At 48.3% G+C, this 20,155-nt stretch overlaps 1 protein-coding gene across 1 annotated transcript in view; it reads left to right on the top strand.

Moving 5' to 3' along the window:
* The first annotated feature begins 3,280 nt into the window (after positions 1-3,280).
* The window catches only part of LOC149326610 (lipase member M-like), a 261,176-nt gene continuing 244,301 nt past the window's right edge, over positions 3,281-20,155 (top strand). The window contains exon 1 of the mRNA XM_089564634.1: positions 3,281-3,370. Coding sequence (XP_089420760.1) covers positions 3,281-3,370 — 90 coding nt within the window. The remainder of the gene's footprint in view (positions 3,371-20,155) is intronic.

Here is a 20,155-nt window from a genome sequence, read left to right as displayed (position 1 = left end):
TTGAACGTTTCAAGCTATATTTAAAAAGTTAATTTATTTATCTCGACTAATTATTCAAATAGGACGAGCGAAAAAATGGCACTGCAGCTTTAGATAAAACCTAAAAACATCCACGTGGTTTAAGTTCTGAAGAAAGCTTAGGTTTTTTTTAAAATCTTGGTCGAAGTTAGCTGAGACACCCTGGAAACACAAAAATCCGTAAACCATGGATTACCCCTGACCTGGCAGCGAAAATACAGGAGAAAAATACAATGTTTAGCAGGTTTATTAAAAGCAAAGACCCAGAAGATTTGAAGAAATTTAGAACCTTCTGCAATCGTTTAGATAAAGAGGTGAAACGAGCACGGAAACAGCATTTTAATAACTTATTCAACTAACTTTCTGAACGGTCTAATGCGCTATGGAGTAACCTACAGTCACTGTTAGACTACAACGTTAAGAATGAGTCAGTTCGCGAAATTGAAAACAATGGCACCAGGTTGTCAGGTGAAGCGTTAGCTGATGCTTTTAAGAATCATATTGTGAACACTGCTGGGTAAAATTACAGTGCATAATAATCTAGAGACTGTTTATTGCAATAGCAGCTCAGTTTTTCTTGATCCTGTTAGCGACGCTGAGGTAACAGAAGTAATAGGTAGCCTAAATAATAGCAGCGCTATTGATATTGATGGATTGCAAGTGAAGCCCTTGAAACATGTCATCTCTTTTCTTGCACCCTGCATAAGTTATGTATTCAATTTATGCCTTGCACAAGCGGTATTTCCACACCAAATGCAGATTGCTCGCATGAATGTACTGTATAAGAAAGGTGACAAGAATAATATGGGAAATTACCGACCAGTTTCCGTATTACCTATCCTATCAAAGGCACTTGAAAAAATCATTCTCAAGCGATTTTCGAAATTTGAACAGAAACATAATATAATAGTTGATTGCCAGTATGGTTTCCGTAAAGGCCTTAGCACTGAATCGGCACTTATTGCACAAAAAGAGTACATTTTAGACCATATTGAAAAAAGAAACGTCATACTAGGCATATTTATAGAGTTTTCAAGGGCCTTTGACCTTATCAATCATGATTTGCTGTTTAAGAAGCTAGAAAGGTATGGGTTTCGGGGCGTAGCTGCCTCGCTAATCCAGTCATACTTAAAAAATAGAAAGCAAATAGTAGACATAGAAGGGTTTGACTCAAATCCTCTAGCAGTTCCTTGTGGCGTGCCGCAAGGCAGTACTTTAGGGCCTTTTCTTTTTAATCTCTACATAAATGATATTGTCAGTATAGCTCGAGCAGTGAAATTTGTCATCTACGCAAATGATACAAGTGTATTTTGGTCATCAAAAGAAACCCACCAAGTAATTCTTCATGCTAACGAAATTCTCGCTAAGCTAGAAAAGTGGACAGAAGACAACCTTTTAAAAATAAATGTACAAAAGACAAAGGCAGTTTTATTTCACGCCAGACAGAGAAGCATAGCAATAAATGAAAGTGCCTTACTAAATTCAACCCCAGTTGAAATAGTACCTTGTATTAAAACATTAGGTGTTGTTTTTCACGAGACCTTGTATTGGGATGAGCATATCAATTATTTAGCAAAGAAACTCTCGCAAGTAGTTGGACTGATATACCGAAACAAAAGTTTACTACCCTGTAATGTAATGATGTTACTGTATAATGCCTTATTTTGTTCAAGACTTAACTACTGCCATTTAGTTTGGGCCTCTACAACACAAGGAAATCTTCATAAAATTCATATTCTGCAAAAAAGGTTCCTACGTGCTGTTGCAAACGTTCCTATGTGCTATCCCTCTGAACCCTTATTTGCAGCATATAGTGTATTACCTGTTACTAAGACATATGACTATGGCCTCAGCAAACAATATAAAAAGGAGGTGAAGAATAATACGTGTTTTTTAAGCCACCTAGCAAACCTAAACACTCACTCCACTACATATAACACGCGAAAGTTTGAGCGATGGCAAGTTGACACGTGCAGGACAACGTATGGTTTGCAAATGCTAAAAAACCGGCTTCCAAGATTGTTAAACGCACTGCATAAGGACAATATAGAACTGGAGAGCATTACTTTCAAGAAACTTCGTGATCACTTCAGTACTTAAAAAAAAAAACTTAATATCGCTAGTTCACTGGTTATAGTTTCATTTCCGGCGATAAACACTTGTCGGAATTTCATGCTCTCTTTCCTAATGATGCTTTGTATAGGTTATCTGTTTCAATGTAATAACTGTTGTTTTGTTGAATGTGAATTCTGACTTTTATTTATTTTTTTTTCCAATGTATGGTGGAATCTGAATACATGTAACTTGTAGTTCTTGACCTGTAGCACGGTTTTCTGTAACGTTGAATGCCGTAGTTTTATGTAACTAGTGCGAACTTCTGTGTTTAGTTATATATTTTGCTGACCACTGTGTGATGTTGCCAGTGCGGGGGCCTGTGGCCTTGTCAAGCTGTCATTGTGACAACTTGTTCCGCAGGCCTCCGGCATCATGTATGCGTGATGTGAATAAATTTATTATTATTATTATTACACGAACGATACGTATAGGATGGTCGGAAGCGGCGATGCTTGGCTTGCTGTTTGCGTTACAGGGCCGCTTTGTGGCGTCCCTTTACTTTTCTTGCACACGCTAGGAATTTCTGTACCATCTGCTTGTACACACACGCCGGCTTTTCTCGAAATGGTCGCATGAAAATTCTGAAGCTCACGGTGCCACTCATTAATTACGTGCCGCAAACCGGACACCATGGTGCCAGCGGATTTTAATAAATCGGCACGCCCCTCGAGGGATCACGGGCTCTGTCTGCCCGTCTGGCAAACGTATACGTTTTACCGAAGAAAAGCGGATCGTCGGAAACCGCTGAGAGTGCACGGGGCTCAATGAAGCCGAAGGCGCCCATTCTTTTTTGCACACCTAGATTTTGGAGAGCCTTTTTCGTTAGACTGTCTGTCTAAGGTGCCGAGCTTGTTTTATGCAGGAGACGCTACGCAGACATCGACGTTTGTCACTTCACCCTGTGGGAAACACCGTTTCCGAAGAAACCGGAACTGGCCCAACTAGCAGGCCAATCGCTCAGCGAATGCACAGCTCTGACTATAGGCGCGTAATATTTGCGTGCGCTCAAGGGTGAGAGCCGAGCAAGGGTGTCCGAAATTTGTGCGTCGCTATACCGGCGGCCTTGGGCGGTGCTTGTTGGCCCCGCCGGCCGAGCGACCGAGAGACCGCGACCCAGAGAGGCCATTTCCTCGAGGGCCATTCGGCGATGCTGCGCTTCCTGTGCGTCGCGGGCTTCGTCGCGTGCTGCGTCCAGCGGTCGTGTGGCCAGTGGCAAGAGGACGCCTTCCGGAGTCCGGTGAGTGCATTCCTCCTTCAGTTACGCGCATCAATCTCCACGGCAGCAGACAAGAAAAAACACACTGGTGCGGGGAACAAACCAGTTTCGCAGTTCCGCCCAAAATGTGGGGCGCATCGTCTGCTACACGCGGAGGCTGTGCGCATACGTGCTGCTGTGGAACGCAGAAGCAGGCAAGTCGCAACTGCTCGGTCATCTGGTGTGACACGATGATTATGAGCTGCGATTAACACAAATGCATTCTCTCACGAACAACTTGAAGTTGATCCCTTTCGCGACAGCCGAAAAGAAGCTATATATATAAATATATATATATATGTATATAAGAAGGGGGTGAAGATCGGATGGATCCGGTAGAACATAAACGTAATTAGGTTGACACACGGTAGAAAAACAACTTTATTCTAACGTTTCGACCAGGGTCTCTGACGAAGGCCAGACCCTGGTCGAAACGTTAGAATAAAGTTGTTTTTCTACCGTGTGTCAACCGAAATACGTTTATATATATATATATATATATATATATATATATATATATATATATATACAGTCGATCCCGGATATATAGAACCCGGATATATCGAATTATTGCTTATATCGAACCGATGTAGAATCCCCTTGGGAATCTCATGCAAAAGTATAGCAAATTTGTTTACGTTTATCGAACTCCTGTGCACCCTATATTTGATATACCGAACTCCGTGCCATGCCGAGCCCCCGCAAGTGCGCTTCTCCCAGTATGCGCCACCCTGGAAGTGGGCTTCTTCCACTAGCGCGCGCTCCTGCAAATGGGCTTCTCCTAATAGGAGTTCACGCGGCGCTGGCCTTGGACAGCTGCGCTCTTAGTCACGTGATGGGAACTTTGTGGGGGGTGTGAAAGGAAATGGGAATGGCCATAAGGAGCTGGGAAGAGGGAAACCGTGCTGGCCGCAGGCCCGCAGACGCCTAATTTCTGATGCTCACATCGTGGCTGCCATCATCGATACCGAGGAAGCGGACCCGAGCAGTGACGAAGATTGTGGCGAAGAGGCCCAGCCGCCATGCACTGCGGCTGAACTTGCATCCGCATTCAGCATCATTCATCGCTGTTGTGGCGCAACGGAGGGCACTGGACTTTCTCATTTGGATACTATCAACAAGCTTGAGGACAGCTTAATGAACTGCATGGTGCAGAGGAAGAGGCAAGCAAAGCTCACTGACTTTTTTCTTGCGAAATAAAGCGCGCTGATCGTGGAGTTGTGCTATCGTTTTTGTGGACTTAAGAGGAGTAAATCGGTAAGTTCCCACTTGCTACGATCCCGGGAAATTGTCCGAGATTTGCGCAATTTTAAAATAAGCGTCTAATAGGCATATTTTATATTTCGAATTATTGATATATCGAACTTTTTCGCGATCCCCTTCGAGTTCGATATATCCAGGATCGTGGGTGGCGCTGATGAACACTCTCAAGGTTAGGTTACTTGTAAACATAAATACCCCCGAAAGCAGAAGAATTGACAGCCGTCGCCGTAGCTCAGAGGTAGAGCACCGGACGCGTAATTCGGAGGTCGTGGGTTCGGATCCCACCGGCGGCAGGTGGTTGTTTTTTCTTCTGCTTTTCTAATCAGTAATCTTTAAACGATAACATATTCAGTAATATTCTAAATTGATCAACACCACAAAATAAATAACTTAAAAAAAATCCCCTGTGCCCCTTGGTTGCTGTGGCTGTTGGCTTCTGTCATATTTATAACGAGCCCCTCATCCCCTTCCTTTATATAGATATATATATATATATATATATATATATATATATATATAATAAGTTGGGGAAGTCACATTGAAAAACTTAACAGATTTATTCAACGTTTCGACCAGGGAAAAAGACCAGTCCCTGGTCGAAACGTTGAATAAATCTGTTAAGTTTTTTAATGTGACTTCCCCAACTTATTATATTTTTAATCAGTTGCCTTGAAGATTTTGTTATCCCTTATATATATATATATATATATATATATATATATATATATATATATATATATATAGTAAAAACGTAGACCAACGTTTGAAACGCTTGAAACAATTTATTGACGTTTCGACCGTGGAACGGCCTTCGTCAGAATCAATGGTCGAAATGTCAATAAATTGTTTCAAGCATTTCAAACGTTGGTCTACGTTTTTACTACTACATACCGTGCCAAGATTTTCCACTTTTTTTGCTGCATTATATATATATATATATATATATATATATATATATATATATATTGTCACGTTGTAGTGACGGCAGTGCAGCGGTCAGGAATACACCAACCAGTCTTAGAAACGAAGCTCTTTATTTGGGCTGACTTGCGCCCAAAAAAGAACTGAGTCACTCGGCGGCGGCGTAAGCAACAAACGTGCTCGTCAGTCGTCGAACTACGAAATGTCCGCTGCTCGCGGCATCGTTCAGTTTAAAGCCGGCAAGGAAACTTCGAGATAACAGGTCGAGATTATCTAGAGTAATCTAGAAACACGTAGATGCAGCTGTTCATGGCTGTGAACAATCGAGATAAGTCCGGTCGCTTCTCGCGTCACGAACAAAAATGATAACACCCCTTTTCTGCGGCCTTGCGCGAACGAACGGACGCTACAATGATACGTGGCATTACCCCCCTTCCAAAGAAGCATCGTCTCGATGCTTTAAATTGAAATTAAACACGGAGAATGCTTTGAGAACTTAGAGTCCTTTAGCGTTCCTAATAAGGCGTAAGGGCAGCGGTAAAAGCTTCAAGTCTGGCCGTGTCGTCGTCGTCGTCGGTGTTGTCGTCGGTGTTGTCGTCGGTGTTGTCGTCGGTGTTGTCGTCGTATTTGTCGTCGTATTTGTCGTCGTATTTGTCGTCGTCGTAGGGATCGTCGTCGTCGTCGGGATCGTCGTCGTCGTCGGGATCGTCGTCGTCGTCGGGATCGTCGTCGTCTTCGTAGGAGTCGTCGTCTTCGTAGGAGTCGTCGTCTTCGTAGGAGTCGTCGTCTTCGTAGGAGTCGTCGTCTTCGTAGGAGTCGTCGTCTTCGTAGGAGTCGTCGTCGTAGGCGTCGTCGTTGTCGTAGGGTTCGTCGTTGTCGTAGGGTTCGTCGTCGTCGTAGGGGGCATGGTCTTCTGTTTTCGTCGATGGAAGATCTTAGTTCTTGCGCTCAGAAGCAACCTCACCTCCAGAGGCTGCTTTATTCAGTTTAACCTTCGGGGTCTGGGGAAGCGTCCACGCACTGCGTAGCCTCGGCTAGGAGATACTTAGCGCGGTGACGATGGCGACGGAGAACGCGATAGGCGGCTCGGCGATGAGTATCCTTCCCGACGCAAAAAATCCTCGATTTCGGCTGGTCGCTGGCCGGGTTGGGGTCGTGGGGCGTCGTAAGGGAACCCTCGGATGCCCATTCTCCTGTATGGGCAGTACCGGAGAATGTGACCGGCTTCTCCACAGTGGAAGCATAGTGTTCGGCGCTGGTCGGGTGTTCTCCACTCGTCGCATTTCTTAGGCCGTGTGCGACGCTCGTAGGACGGGCGTGTTGGAGCGAGAGGGCGGCGCTCCAACGCAGCTGGCTAATGGCGATAGGGGCTTGGGTCCCGTCGTCGAGGTGCGGGACGGCGCACTGCTGCGGCGTAAGTCGTGGCTGGAGGCTCCAGAGGCTGCGTGGTAGACTGGAGTCAGGTCTTTCGGCGAATAACTCAAAGGGCTGGCGTCACGACCTGCAGGGGTTGTCCGGTACCTGGAAGGCTACCCAGCACCTCCACCAGATGTCACGTTGTAGTGACGGCAGTGCAGTGGTCAGGAAGACACCAACCAGTCTTAGAAACGAAGCTCTTTATTTGGGCTGACTTGCGCCCAAAAAAGAACTGAGTCACTCGGCGGCGGCGTAGAAAGAGAAGTTTATTTTTTCTGTTTTAACATAGAAAATACAAAACAAAACAGATGAACTTAATGCTCTGATCTGTCAAGCACATGCTCAGTGACGCAGCACTGAGCACGTCAGTAATGCAGTAGAAATGCCGATACTCGACCGCCGCGCAGGACGATAAAGTATGTCGACCATTTGCGCAAGAACTCAGCCTCGCTCATTGACAGAGCGTCCATGCATGCTTGTTCAAAGAGGCGCGTGCGCAGGCGCTGCAACATTGGGAACATTGTTCTTTGCGGACGCCCATTTAAGGATGCCACTCCACGCTGCCGCCACAAAACGAACATGCCGACACACAAGAGCATATTTTGAAACACTTCGGGAGAACTAGTGCGCGCTTCCAGGCGGGTTAAAAACATGCGTGACACTGATGTCCAAAATGTGCGCGCAACTACACACTCAAACATTGCGTGCTGCAAAGTTTCAAGCAGACCGCACTGCGGGCATCGGGCGGAGGGCGCCACGCGGTGTAGAAAGAGAAGTTTATTTTTTCTGTTTTAACATAGAAAATACAAAACAAAACAGATGAACTTAATTCTCTGATCAGTCAAGCACATGCGCAGTGACGCAGCACTGAGCACGTCAGTAATGCAGTAAAAATGCCGATACTCGACGGCCGCGCAGGACGATAAAGTATGTCGACCATTTGCGCAAGAACTCGGCCTCGCTCATTGACAGAGCGTCCATGCATGCTTGTTCAAAGAGGCGCGTGCGCAGGCGCTGCAACATTGGGAACATTGTTCTTTGCGGACGCCCATTTAAGGATGCCACTCCACGCTGCCGCCACAAAACGAACATGCCGACACACAAGAGCATATTTGTGAACAGTTCGCGTGAACTAGTGCGCGCTTCGAGGCGGGTTAAAAACATGCGTGACACTAATGTCCGAAAGGTGCGCGCAACTACACACTCAAACATTGCGTGCTGCAAAGTTTCAAGCAGACCGCACTGCGGGCATCGGGCGGAGGGCGCCACGCCCCACGCCGCAAGGCGGTCTCTTGTGGGCAGGACCCGCCAGCCTCGCAGCCAGCCGAAGTCCCTGACATCTGCAGGAAGCGTAGCTGAGGTCAGTTGGCGCCAGCGTGCCCGTCTCGTTTTCTGGAGTTGTTCGCGGGTCAGCGCAGCGACCGTTAGTGCTTCACACATTCTGGAGGGCGGGGTTTCATCAACATCCAGATCGGGCACGCTGGCAGTCAACGACGTCAGTGTGCGACGCACATTAACGAAAAATGCCGGCGGCTGCTCGGCTGTAGGGCCAACCACGTGTTGTGAAAAAAACACGTTACGCGCTGTACCCAGAAAGTATGTGAGGAGTGTTCTCCCGGGATAGTCTGGGTTGCGTACAAGATCTCGTACTCCTCGCAAGGCGAGCACATTGCACATGGTGCGGATACAAGGTATACCAAACCCACCCATGTACGATGGAAGGCGCATGAACATTCGTGACACAAGTTCGGTTTTGCCCGCCCAAACGAAAGAGCCACAGGACGAGGTTAGCCTGCGCGCAAACGTGCGCGGTGGGTTTGCGACGCGGGCGACAAAAAAACATGCGGCTAGGATTGTGGACTTAACTATATAGCAGCGCTCTGCCATTGAAAGGCGGAAAGTCGACGCCACCGAGAGGCGTTTCTCAGCGTTCGTGCGGAGGTTAGTCCAGGTTTCGCGGGCTACTTCTCCGCTGGCGAGGAATACTACTCCCAGGACTTTCACTCCCTGCACCCACTCCACCTCGCCCGCAAGGTTCGGTGTGAAGGTGCCAAACCTTAGTGCCTTGCTTTTTCCCCTGTTCAATAGGGCCCCAGATATCTCGCTGTACTCGAGAAACAGCCGCGAAAAAGCGGCGTAGCTATCCTCGTCCTTGAGGAAAAGCGACACGTCATCGGCGTAGGCCGATACCTTGATTTGGCAATGGCCAGGCAGAGGGAAGCCGCGTATGGATGGGCTGTCGTTAATGCGCCGGATGAGTGGATCCAGGCACAACACGAAGAATGTTGGGGAGAGAGGGCATCCTTGCCTTATGCCCCTGGTGACTGAGAAGGGAGCGCTCTGGTGGCCGTTTACGGAGAGACGAGCGTTCAGGTCTGCGTAAAGTAAGCGCAGCCTGCTGACAATTTGCGGAGGGAATCCGAAAGCTTCAAGGACTCCGAACAGATACGAGTGTTCCACCCGATCGAATGCTTTCGCCTGGTCTAGTGAAACAAAGCACCCGCTGAAGCCCGTCCTGCTGGCAAATGTGAACAGGTCTCTAGTGAGTGCCAATGCATCAAACACAGAGCGGTCAGGGACGCTGCTGGTTTGAGCCCGGTGGATTAGGTGAGGTAGGATCGTCCGCATTCTTGTGTTCAGTAAAGATGTGACTATTTTGTAATCTGCGTTTAAGAGGCTTATGGGCCGCCATGCTTGCGGGTCGGAGGGGTCACCGCCCGCTTTCGGAATGAGTATGATGCGACATTCGCGGAAAGAGTTTGGACGTAACCCATCCGCGAGGAAGCCGTTGACCATCTTCAGGAGCGCTCCTTGGATCTCGTAAAAAAAGTTTGAATAAAAACTTGTTGGAATGCCGTCTGGACCGGGGGCAGAGGCTGCATTCATACTCTGCAGGATGGCGTGCAGCTCTTGGCTTGAGGCTGGTGCGCAAAGGTTTTCATGCAACTCTTCAGCTACTCGTGGCAAGTTTCCGAAAAAACTTTGTAGAAGCCCGTCATACCATCTTGAAGATGTAGCCAACTGTCCGTAGAGAACAGGTTCGAAAAGTGGCTTGCGAAGATCGTGCAGATATCGGCCGTGGTTTTGCTTTGGGTGCCGTCTGGGAGTGTCACGAAAGGCACAGTAGCGGGAGCGAATTCCTCTGCCGTGCCTGCGCGTACGTGTCGTAGCACAGCCGGGTCTGATATCGGCCGCCCGAGCTGGTGTGCACGACTAGCTGCCCGTGATGACTGGCAGAGCAACACGTGGTAACGTGCTTTAAGTAGACTCAGGTAATCGCTCATGGCAAAGGTTAAGGGTGCTCCACTTTGCACTATACGGATGCGCTTGAGGGTGTCATTCAGTGCATGAGTTACCCGGCGTCTGCGGTCTTGACCGGCCGCCACCAGAGTTGCCTGCCAACGAGCCTTGAGTGTGTCCCATGAATCAGTCGCAACGAAGCTCTTGCACGATGCTGCCAACGCCGTACGCAGCGACGCCACGCTTTCCGGGTCCGCCAGTAGGCTCGTGTCCATGCGCCACGTAACAGTACGTGGGGTGTCCTCACCAAAGTCGAGCCTGACTGACAAGGGGTGGTGATCGGAAATCACCGGCGTGCCTGCAGGGAACTCGAGAACTTCGCAGCTAACGACAAAAGAAGCGAGCTCTGGAGGAAAATAGAATTTGTCTATCCGACTCGCTGACTGTGCTCTCTCAAACGTCGCTCCAAAGGCATCCCCGTGAAGCTGCACCCACGCGTCAGACAAGCGGAACTGAGTCACGAGATCGCGGAGCGCGGGGGCACCGCAATAACGGCGACCGTGACCCTGTCCGCGGACGTCACGGTCGATGTTAAGTACACAATTGAAGTCACCGACGATGAAAGTGGGGTAGGGATCAAGGAGGAATGAGTCGAGGCGCTCAAAAAAATCAGAACTACTAGTCCGCCGTGCTGGCGCATATACAACCGACGCACGTACCCGCCGCTGGTTTAGTGTGAAGTCGACCGCAAGAGTGCGGCCGTCCAGCCCGAAAGTGCAATGAGCACCCGCGCGCAGGCAGGGGTTTACAAAAACGACACCAACACCGCACATATGAAAATCAGTCAACGAAAAATAAGCAAAAACAGAAAACCGGGTGGTGAAATTCAGCACATCAAGTGAAGTACGGAAGTTGCATTCCTGTAAAAACAGGATGTCGACGCCCCTAGCCCTGGCAAAGTGCATCACCTCTCTCTGTCTGTCTACGGATTGAAATCCCCGAACATTCAGGGAGAGGAGATGCACAACCGCCATGACTGCCAAGAGCACCGACGGCATAGCATACAACCTAAAGAGCGCTTCCATGGGCGGCGCTTGGCGCGCGCGGCACTTTTTTGCTAGAACGTTCGTTAACAGTCCCTTCGGATTCCGATGATTGGGGGTGGGCACGTTTGAAGTCTGGTCGGGAAAAGTCCATGTTTTCGGGGCCGTCGGCGCTTGTGGCCTCGCTCACCGGTTGCTGCGTGGTCTTGGCGACGCTCGGAGCTGAAGCCGATGCCGACGCCAGGGTCGCCGATGGGAGGGTGTGGCTGGCTGGTGACGGGAAGCGCGCGTCGTCCGCACCTCCAAGAGTCGTCGTTCCTGACACCTGGCCGCACGTCAAGTCCCCTGTCAGGCGAAGCGGCGTGACTTTGTCCGGTACGTCCACCAGGTCACCCGACGCCACGCTCGACTCATCGCCGCTGCTGCTCTCGGTGTTGAAGGAAGCTGTGCGGGGTAGCGGCGGCAAGGGTTCCGCGAAAACAGCACCGAACGGCTCCACCTCGTTTGAAGGCGTCCCCTCGAGCTGCTCCTTCACGGGCACCTCCGTCGCGGGGGTGGGCTCGGGCTCCCTCGGGCTGCTGGTCGTAAGGTCCGCGTCGGCAACAGGCGTCCGGACAGTTGGTGTGCTCCGCGTTTCTGCGACCACGTTGTCCTTGCTCGGTTCCTTTCTCGAGGCGGCGGCCGCCGCATAGGACCGTGGTCGCAGGCAGTCCGCTGTGGCGTGGCTTCCACCGCAGCGCCTGCAAGCCGCTCCGCATCCGGCCGTGTCGTGGCCGAACACCTCGCAGCGAGCGCACCGCGGCGTTCGACACGCCGCGCCGATGTGGCCGTCCTGCCCGCAGCGGGAACACACCTTCCGGACGCCTCGGTAGTCAAACATGACGCGGTGGCCCTGGACGGTCAAGAAGTTCGGCACCGCCTGCTTCATCTCGATCCGGACCACGCGCGTCCCGTTGCCGACGTGACGACGGCCCTTGAGGACGGGATGGGTGATGTCAAGCACCTTGCCGTAGGAGCTCAGTGCCGCTGCCAGCGCCGCGTCTCCCACGAACAGCGGCACACGAAAAGCCGTCACGTGGACCACGGCAGGACCCACGCAGGCTACTGGGACGGAAGTGCCGTTCACGTTGAAGGCGCCTTCCACGAGCATCTTCTCCGCCGCCGCAGCCGAGGCCATGGCGACGCAGAACTTCATGCCTCCATGGTGCTGGAGGCTCTCTAGCCCTTTCGGGCCGACAACCAACTCGATGCCGTCGACGATGTCGTCAGCTGTCGCGTCGGAAGTAACTGTAAATGAAAAACAGTGCGCCTTTGGGGGCGGCGCACGGAACACGGGAGGGGCAGCAGGTCCCGGGCCTCCCATGACGTCACGGGTGACCGGCTGGGCTGCTGCTTGCACGAACTTCACGCAGTTTGCCCGAGCACCGGCAAAGGCACGGCGCCTGGGCGGGGGAGGCTGGTTGCGGAACCTCCGGGTCGCAGTGGATCCGGGGCCCGCCTGCACTTGTCGATGAAACTTCTCAGGAAGCCAGCGCCGAAAAAAACCTTCGCTGGGTCTGGACGAGCTCGGGCAGCAACAAGCGTGCTCGTCAATCGTCGAACTACGAAATGTCCGCTGCTCGCGGCATCGTTCAATTTAAAGCCGGCAAGGAAACTTCGAGATAACAGGTCGAGATTATCTAGAGTAATCTAGAAACACGTAGATGCAGCTGTTCATGGCTGTGAACAATCGAGATAAGTCCGGTCGCTTCTCGCGTCACGAACAAAAATGATAACACCCCTTTTCTGCGGCCTTGCGCGAACGAACGGACGCTACAATGATACGTGGCAATATATATATATATATATATATATATATATATATATATATATATATATATATATATATATATATATATATATATATATATATATATATATATACATATATATATATATATATATACATATATATATATATATCTTCTGGTAAGACAATCCCTCATTCTCCTTAAAAAGTGGAGTCGAAGGATGAACGAGCGAAATAATCTCATGTGTTTCATTCGGTCGTTTTGCAATATAAAAACTGTTATCCGAGCAGGCTAACCGTAAACTGACTTCCTTCGTAGATTTCGATTCTTCCCGGCGCTTGCTCACATTTGCGTGGCACATCTTCTTCCTTTCGAATCTGTGCTCAGGGGGAGGTATACTGCCGCCACAGTGCTTCTTGCCGGCACAGGTTTTCGAGTCTTTGCCTAGTGCGGATGTTGATGATCAATGAATTAGACAGGCAGAGCAGAACGGTGGGGCTAAACGATTAACATGCAGAAAACCAAAGTAATGTTCAACGGCCTAGGAAGGGAACTGCAGTTCGCAATTGGTGGCGCGGGGCTGGAAGTAGTAAGAGAATAAGTCTATTTAGGGCATGTAGTGACAGTTGATCCGGATCATGAGAGGGAAATAACTGGAAGAACAAGAATGGGGTGGAGCGCATATGGCAGGTTCTCTCAGATCAGGAATGGCAGTTCACCAATATCCCTCAAGAGAAAAGTATACAACAGCTGTATCTTACCGGTACTCACCTATGGGGCAGAAACGTGGAGGCTAACAAAGAGGGTTCAGCTTAAGTTAAGAACAACGCAGCGAGCTATGGAAAGGAAAATGATAGGTGTAACGTTAAGAGATCGGAAGCGGGCGGAGTGGGTGAGGGAACGAACGCGCGTTAATGACATCCTAGTTGAAATCAAGAGGAAGAAGCGGGCTTGGGCAGGGCATGTAATGCGAAGGCAAGATAACCGCTGGTCCTTAAGGGTAACGGAGTGGATTCCAAGAGAAGGCAAGCGTAGCAGGGGGTGGCAGAAAATTAGGTGGGCGGATGAGATTAAGAAATTTGCGGGGATATGGTGGCCGCGGCTGGTGAAGGACAGGGTTAATTGCAGAGACACGGGAGAGGCCTTTGCCCTGCAGTGGGCGTAGTCAGGCTGATGATGATGATGTTGGGGAGAAGGCCGTAAACATTCGGTCACTGTTGACTTACCGGAAGTGTTTAAGTTTCTCTCGAAAGCACTCTTGCGTAAAATTAACAAATTAAAGCCATTTGCCCTGCATGTTGTAGAGGTGGGGACATGAGTAAACAGAGCGTGCTATTCCGTTTGAGCAACAATTACGCCTTCCCCATCGAATACGAAGAAAAATCAGCCATCATGCATACACCATAGCTGGCAGTTGCAGTAAGGGACTCGCGAAAGGGGTTCGAAGGCAGCCGCCGTTTGCATTTGTCCGCACCTCCTGCACTGGTGCTGGGTTTTTTCGACAGTGCTACCCAATGCACTCGGAAAGCCATCGTCTTGTGGGAATCCGTTGTCTCCCCGAGACGTCCCTCTCGAGAAACAATCCGACCTCCTCTTCCGCCCCTCATCTTGGGTGGAGACGAGCTGTGAAGGTGGCGCCACTCCGTTTGCGTGGCTCCTGCCGCCACCGAGGAGGCCGCGAACTTCCCCCGCAAGCACTCTTCGAGGCCGCGGCAGTGGCCCGAGCTAGCGGTCTTATCTCAGTCTTTAATTTTGCATCAGTGCTTACGTTCACGGTTAACGAGCGCAAGAAGACGACACAAGAGCGCACTCGCAACAACTGAACGTTTATTGGGAAAAAGAGCAAAAAAAAAAAACAAACAAACAAACTTGGCAGTGGCTTAGCTCTGCTATACCAGGATATACGTAGCGTAAGCGGCCAACCGACAAGCTCTGGGTCTGAGGAATCGGCCTTTTTCATTTTCCTGTGCTGCCACCACGCGCACAACGCTGGAAGCTCACTGGAAGGGTGCTGTGCGGCCAACCCGGCCGGACTGAGTGCCGCTTTTGTTGGAATCTGTCGACGATGGCGTGTCCCGGGGCTGTCTGATGGCTGGGTGCCAAGTCCGAGGCAGGTGCCCACCGAAGAGCAAATTCTTCAGTGTCTGCCGGCATGCGATGCGATCACCAGCTAAGCAGAGGCCGCCGCTTCAAAGATTTGGAACGCCACATTTAGAACGTAATGAAATGAACGGCGGCGCAACAAGGACACTAACAAGAGAGGGGACACTACATGCTCAAATGGCTGGCTTCCCGTGTTCTGTTGTTTGCAGCGTAGCGGAAACCCTCCTTCAAAAAATGAAAGGAAAGAAGAAAAAATCCCATGCTAAGCCGGAATCAAAGCGACCACAAGTGATACCTTATATACACCGTGTGGCGCACAACTTGAAGAAAGTTGCTGGCCGGTACGACGTTCCTGTCGTTTTCTCTGCGCCAAGAAAGCTGAACGGGTTATGCTCGCGGATCAACTAAAAGAAGAAAGCCATGTGCGGAAAGAGGCACGGCAAGCATTTCGTTTCTTGTGCCGTCGGAGTGGTGTACGAAATCCCACTGACGTGCGGGGGGTCTATATAGGTCAGACAGGTCGCTGCATTAACGACAGAACACGGGAACATGAAAAGTCGTTAGAAAACGGAGGCGGGTCGAATTTGCCCCTACATTGTAAAGATTGCAAGTGTGAGCCAGTGCTTAACGGAATAAGGATTCTGGGCAGGAGTCGCGATCAGGTGGCACGCGTAATTCTTGAGGCCTTTATGATCAAAAAGAAGGGAAGCACTTGTGTTAGCGACTCTTCAGTATCCCTCCGTAGAAATGAAGTGTCCTTTCTTGACAGTTTTTTGTGACGCCATGTGCTGTGCATCTTTTCAGCCCTGCTTTTCTAGCGGCCGTCTGTTGTTTGTTTTAGGCGGGTTGTTAACTTTGTTACTGTTTTTGTTTTTTCCGTTTTGTTGTTTATCGGGTTCTGACTGCTTTTGCTTAATATGTTTGACTCTGCCTTTGCTACGATTGTAATTTTTTTTTACTGCTTTTGCTTCTCTTGTTTGACTCTGCTTTTGCTACGATTGTTTGAATCTGCTTTTGCTACGAGATGGCCTGCTCAGAGTTCTGTTATCAAAATCTTTTAGTTTTTCTGCAGAGGTTAAGGGTTCTTCTCTTTTATCCTGATGTTGCTGTGTTTTTTTTTCCACGTGTTGGGTTCGGAGAGATAATGCGATGAGTGTCATGCCTGAGCTGTATGTTTAAATATGCCACCTTTCCATGCAATAAACAGTTGGCAGTGTGCGCATGTGGTGTCCCCTCTCTTGTTGTGTTCTTCTTGTTGCGCCGCCGTTCATTTCATCATGCACCAACTCGCCCCTCAGGCCATTACATGTTTACGCAAAAGGCGTACTGGCGCTAAAAAACGAAGACAACACGCACAACAGGACAGCACTGGCGCCAACTTCCAACTGAGTTTATTCACAGAAAAACCACTTAAGAACCACACTGCATGCAAAAAGATACAGACAAACCAGATACAAGGGGTGATTTAACAAAGATACACGTGCCAAACGGACCAAAGCAAAGATTATACCGCTGACAGAGACCCACTCAGAAACCTAATCTCTTGTTCTGACAATGACACAGATGGCTTGCTTATGCAGATATCGCCCCTCTGCTTGATGTAATAGGCTTCTATTATTTCACGCTCTAATCTGTCTTTTGACCTTGCAATGAACTTGGTGTTCTCAAAACCAGGACGGCATTTGCAGCTTTTGCAGTGAGTGGCCATGTGGCTGCCATAGCCATTTTTTACAGCAATCTTGTGCTGCCTCACTCTTTCATTGTAGCACTGACCTGTCTGGCCGATATATTCCTTGCCGCAGCTTAGAGGAACAACATACACAACATCAGCCGTGCATTCAGTGGCGCGAATTTGGTGTTTCTTTTTGCACTGCTTAACCTTTCTTACTCTGTTGAAAGTGCAAACGCGCGACAGCTTGCAGGGAGCAGAAAGCACCACATTGATCTTATATCTGCTGGCCACTTTCTTCAAGTTGTGCGAAAGCCGGTGAATATAGGAAATCACCACCGTCGGTTGTTTTTCTTTATCCTTGTTTTTTTGATCCTGTTCTCCCATCAACGTCCGCTTGCGCTTCTTAACCAGGACTTCACTAATACTGGTGATGAGGTGTTCTGGGTACCCGGCTTGATGAATGCGTTCAATTTGCGCATCGAAGCTCTGTGCCATCTCATGCTCACACGATTTATCCAAGGCTGCATTCAAGCATGTCGCAACGATTCCGCGCTTAATTAGCTTGGAATGTGCACTACTAAAAGGCAGTAGCTCTTTGCACGATCTCGGGTTGTAGGACCAACAAACATGGCGGTCCTGCTTAAATTGAAGTTTCAAATCAAGAAACTGCCGGCTATTGTTGTGGGGAACTTCATGCGTGAAACGGAGCCCTTTTGATTCACTGGTGAAAATGGTGACTATGTCTTCAAGGATGGCGCTTGGTTTTGAACCTACATGATCGGTTAGCACAATTAGGTAGTCATTTTCGGGGTCAAAAAAAAAAGATGAAGAAACTCAAGACGATTTGAAGGAAGCTGTGATTGAGGGCGTGTTTGAGAACACCCTTGGAGTGCAAGTGTCTTCGGTAGAGCGTATACATAGGATTGGGCGCAAACAAGGGACTAGACCACGCCCGGTAATAATTAAGCTCTTCGACCACCGCGAAAAAATGACCATTCTAAAGAATTGTTCCAAATTGAAGAAAAAAGCATTCTCAGTTTCGGAAGATTTTTCAGCACCTACAAGACTCAAAAGAAAGAAACTCTGGGATAGTACTTCGGAAATTAGAGCAGCTGGAGGGAAAGTGCAACTAGTGTACGACAAAATTAGAATTAACGGCGAACTGTTCCTTTGGGATAGTGCAAGTAACGGAAGGATTCCCACAGGCAGACCAACAGTAGACGCACATAACCCACCGTCACCGCCCCAGTGAACCGAAACCCATGTCAAAAAGCCACTCCGTTGCCTCAACGTTAACGCACGCAGCATCATTAATAAATCAGATGACATTGAAAGTATTATTATGACGCACCAACCGCATATTCTTATAGTTACAGAAACTTGGCTTCACTCTGATATCTCCGACGACGAAATAACACCACCAGGTTACGGAATTCACCGGAAAGATAGAAATTCGCGAGGCGGAGGGGTTGCAATTATTTACCAACAATCATTGCTTGTTTCAAAGTTACCTGATATACCTGAAATCGAGTGCGTCATTATTAAAGTACAGTTCGATGAGCACAATTTAATTGTGGGTGGCTTTTATCGTCCACCTACACAAGAAAACTTTCCGAGCTCAACGAATTTCTTTGTTCCATTCAAAGCTATTCTTGCAATGTCCTCTTGGGTGGCGACTTCAATATGCCGTCAATAAACTGGAGTAGCGATTTTCCCGAACCCCTTACAAGCAAAGCTGAACCTTTTGCTGACCTCGTAATATTTCATGACTTGGCTCAGTTGGTAAAAGTGCCCACCAGAATTCAAAACGATACAGCTTCAATTTTAGACCTATTTCTTGTAAGCAATCCAGTGCTCAACCGTAATCCCGAAGTACATATATTTGATGGAATATCTGACCACAAAATGATATCTTTAACAGTTCAACTTCGCCGTACCACTGACATTGAAAGAAAAAAAAGTTTCGTTCCAAACTTTTCGCGCGCTGAAGACGTCGATATCTTAGACGCCATGGATAGGTCGCTGTCGGATTTTATCTCGCTTTCTGAATCAAGCACGTGCTGTGTGAACGAGCTATGGTCTTTCTTTAAGAACCTAGTCCTGAAATGCGTCAAGAATTTTGTTCCCACGAAACTAAGTATACAGCAGAGCAAACGTCCATGGATGACGAAGAAAATAGTACGGATAGGGCGGAAAGCTAAACGAATAAGAAAACAACACCGTCAGCGTCCAACAGAGATTAACACCAGTAAACTTTCTAACATACGCCTCCAACTAAAAATGGCCATTAAAAATGCAAAGGAATACTACCAAAGTGTATCTTTGAAGAATTATCTGCTTTCCTCCCCTGCTAAGTTTTGGCGACACTTTTCTTCGAAAAAACAACCCCTATCCAGTTTCTGCATAGACGGAGAAACCATAACAGATAAATGTTTGATTGCAAAGACTTTCAATCAGTTTTTTTGTTCGGTGTTTACGAATGATGACGGTCGAAAGCCAACCTTTAATCCTTCAATTGAGTGGCCACCCATTGATAATATCTCAGTGACTGAAGAAGGCATTTTATCCCTCTTGTTAAATCTAAATATCAAGAAATCGCCTGGAATGGACGGCATACCTACTGCATTTCTTATGAGATACGCCGAGTGGTGCTTGAAGTATTTGTGTATTCTGTTTAATAAGTCTTTATCGTGTGCAGCACTTCCAAATGACTGGAAGTACGCAAAGGTTACCCCAATACCCAAAACAGAAAACCGGTCGCTTATCACTTCGTACAGACCAATTTCATTGCTGCCCACATGCGCCAAAACACTTGAACATATTATATTCAAACATATTTCGGTCTTTCTGAATGACAACAACATAATTGATTCCAGGCAGCATGGGTTTCGAAAGGGATTATCTACAACAACGCAGCTTCTCGAAACCATTCACGAATTCGCAGCAATTTTAGACAAGCAGGGTCAAATTGATATGATATTCATAGATTTCGAAAAGGCATTTGACCGCGTGTCTCATTCTAAACTACTTTTAAAACTACAGCCAATACTTAAAAATGATCTGCTGCTTGCATGGATTTCTGCATATTTGTCATCACGGCGACAGAGTGCGTTTATTGATGGTGTGCGCTCTGACTCAGCACCGGTACAGTCGGGCATTCCACAGGGATCCGTCCTTGGGCCCCTTTTCTTTTCTTTCTTATCTTCGTCAATGACATAATACAAGTAGTGAACGTGAAAATAAGGTTATTTGCAGATGACTGCATACTATATCAAGAAATCAATAACTGCAGTGACCAGGTTTGTTTGAATTCATCACT

Source organism: Amblyomma mixtum, chromosome 10, assembly GCF_055824585.1.
Source record: "Amblyomma mixtum isolate Tamu chromosome 10, ASM5582458v1, whole genome shotgun sequence".
NCBI classification, from domain to species: Eukaryota; Metazoa; Arthropoda; class Arachnida; order Ixodida; family Ixodidae; genus Amblyomma; species Amblyomma mixtum.
Note: the sequence above shows the minus strand (reverse complement) of the source record. Positions and strands in the feature narration are given on the sequence as shown.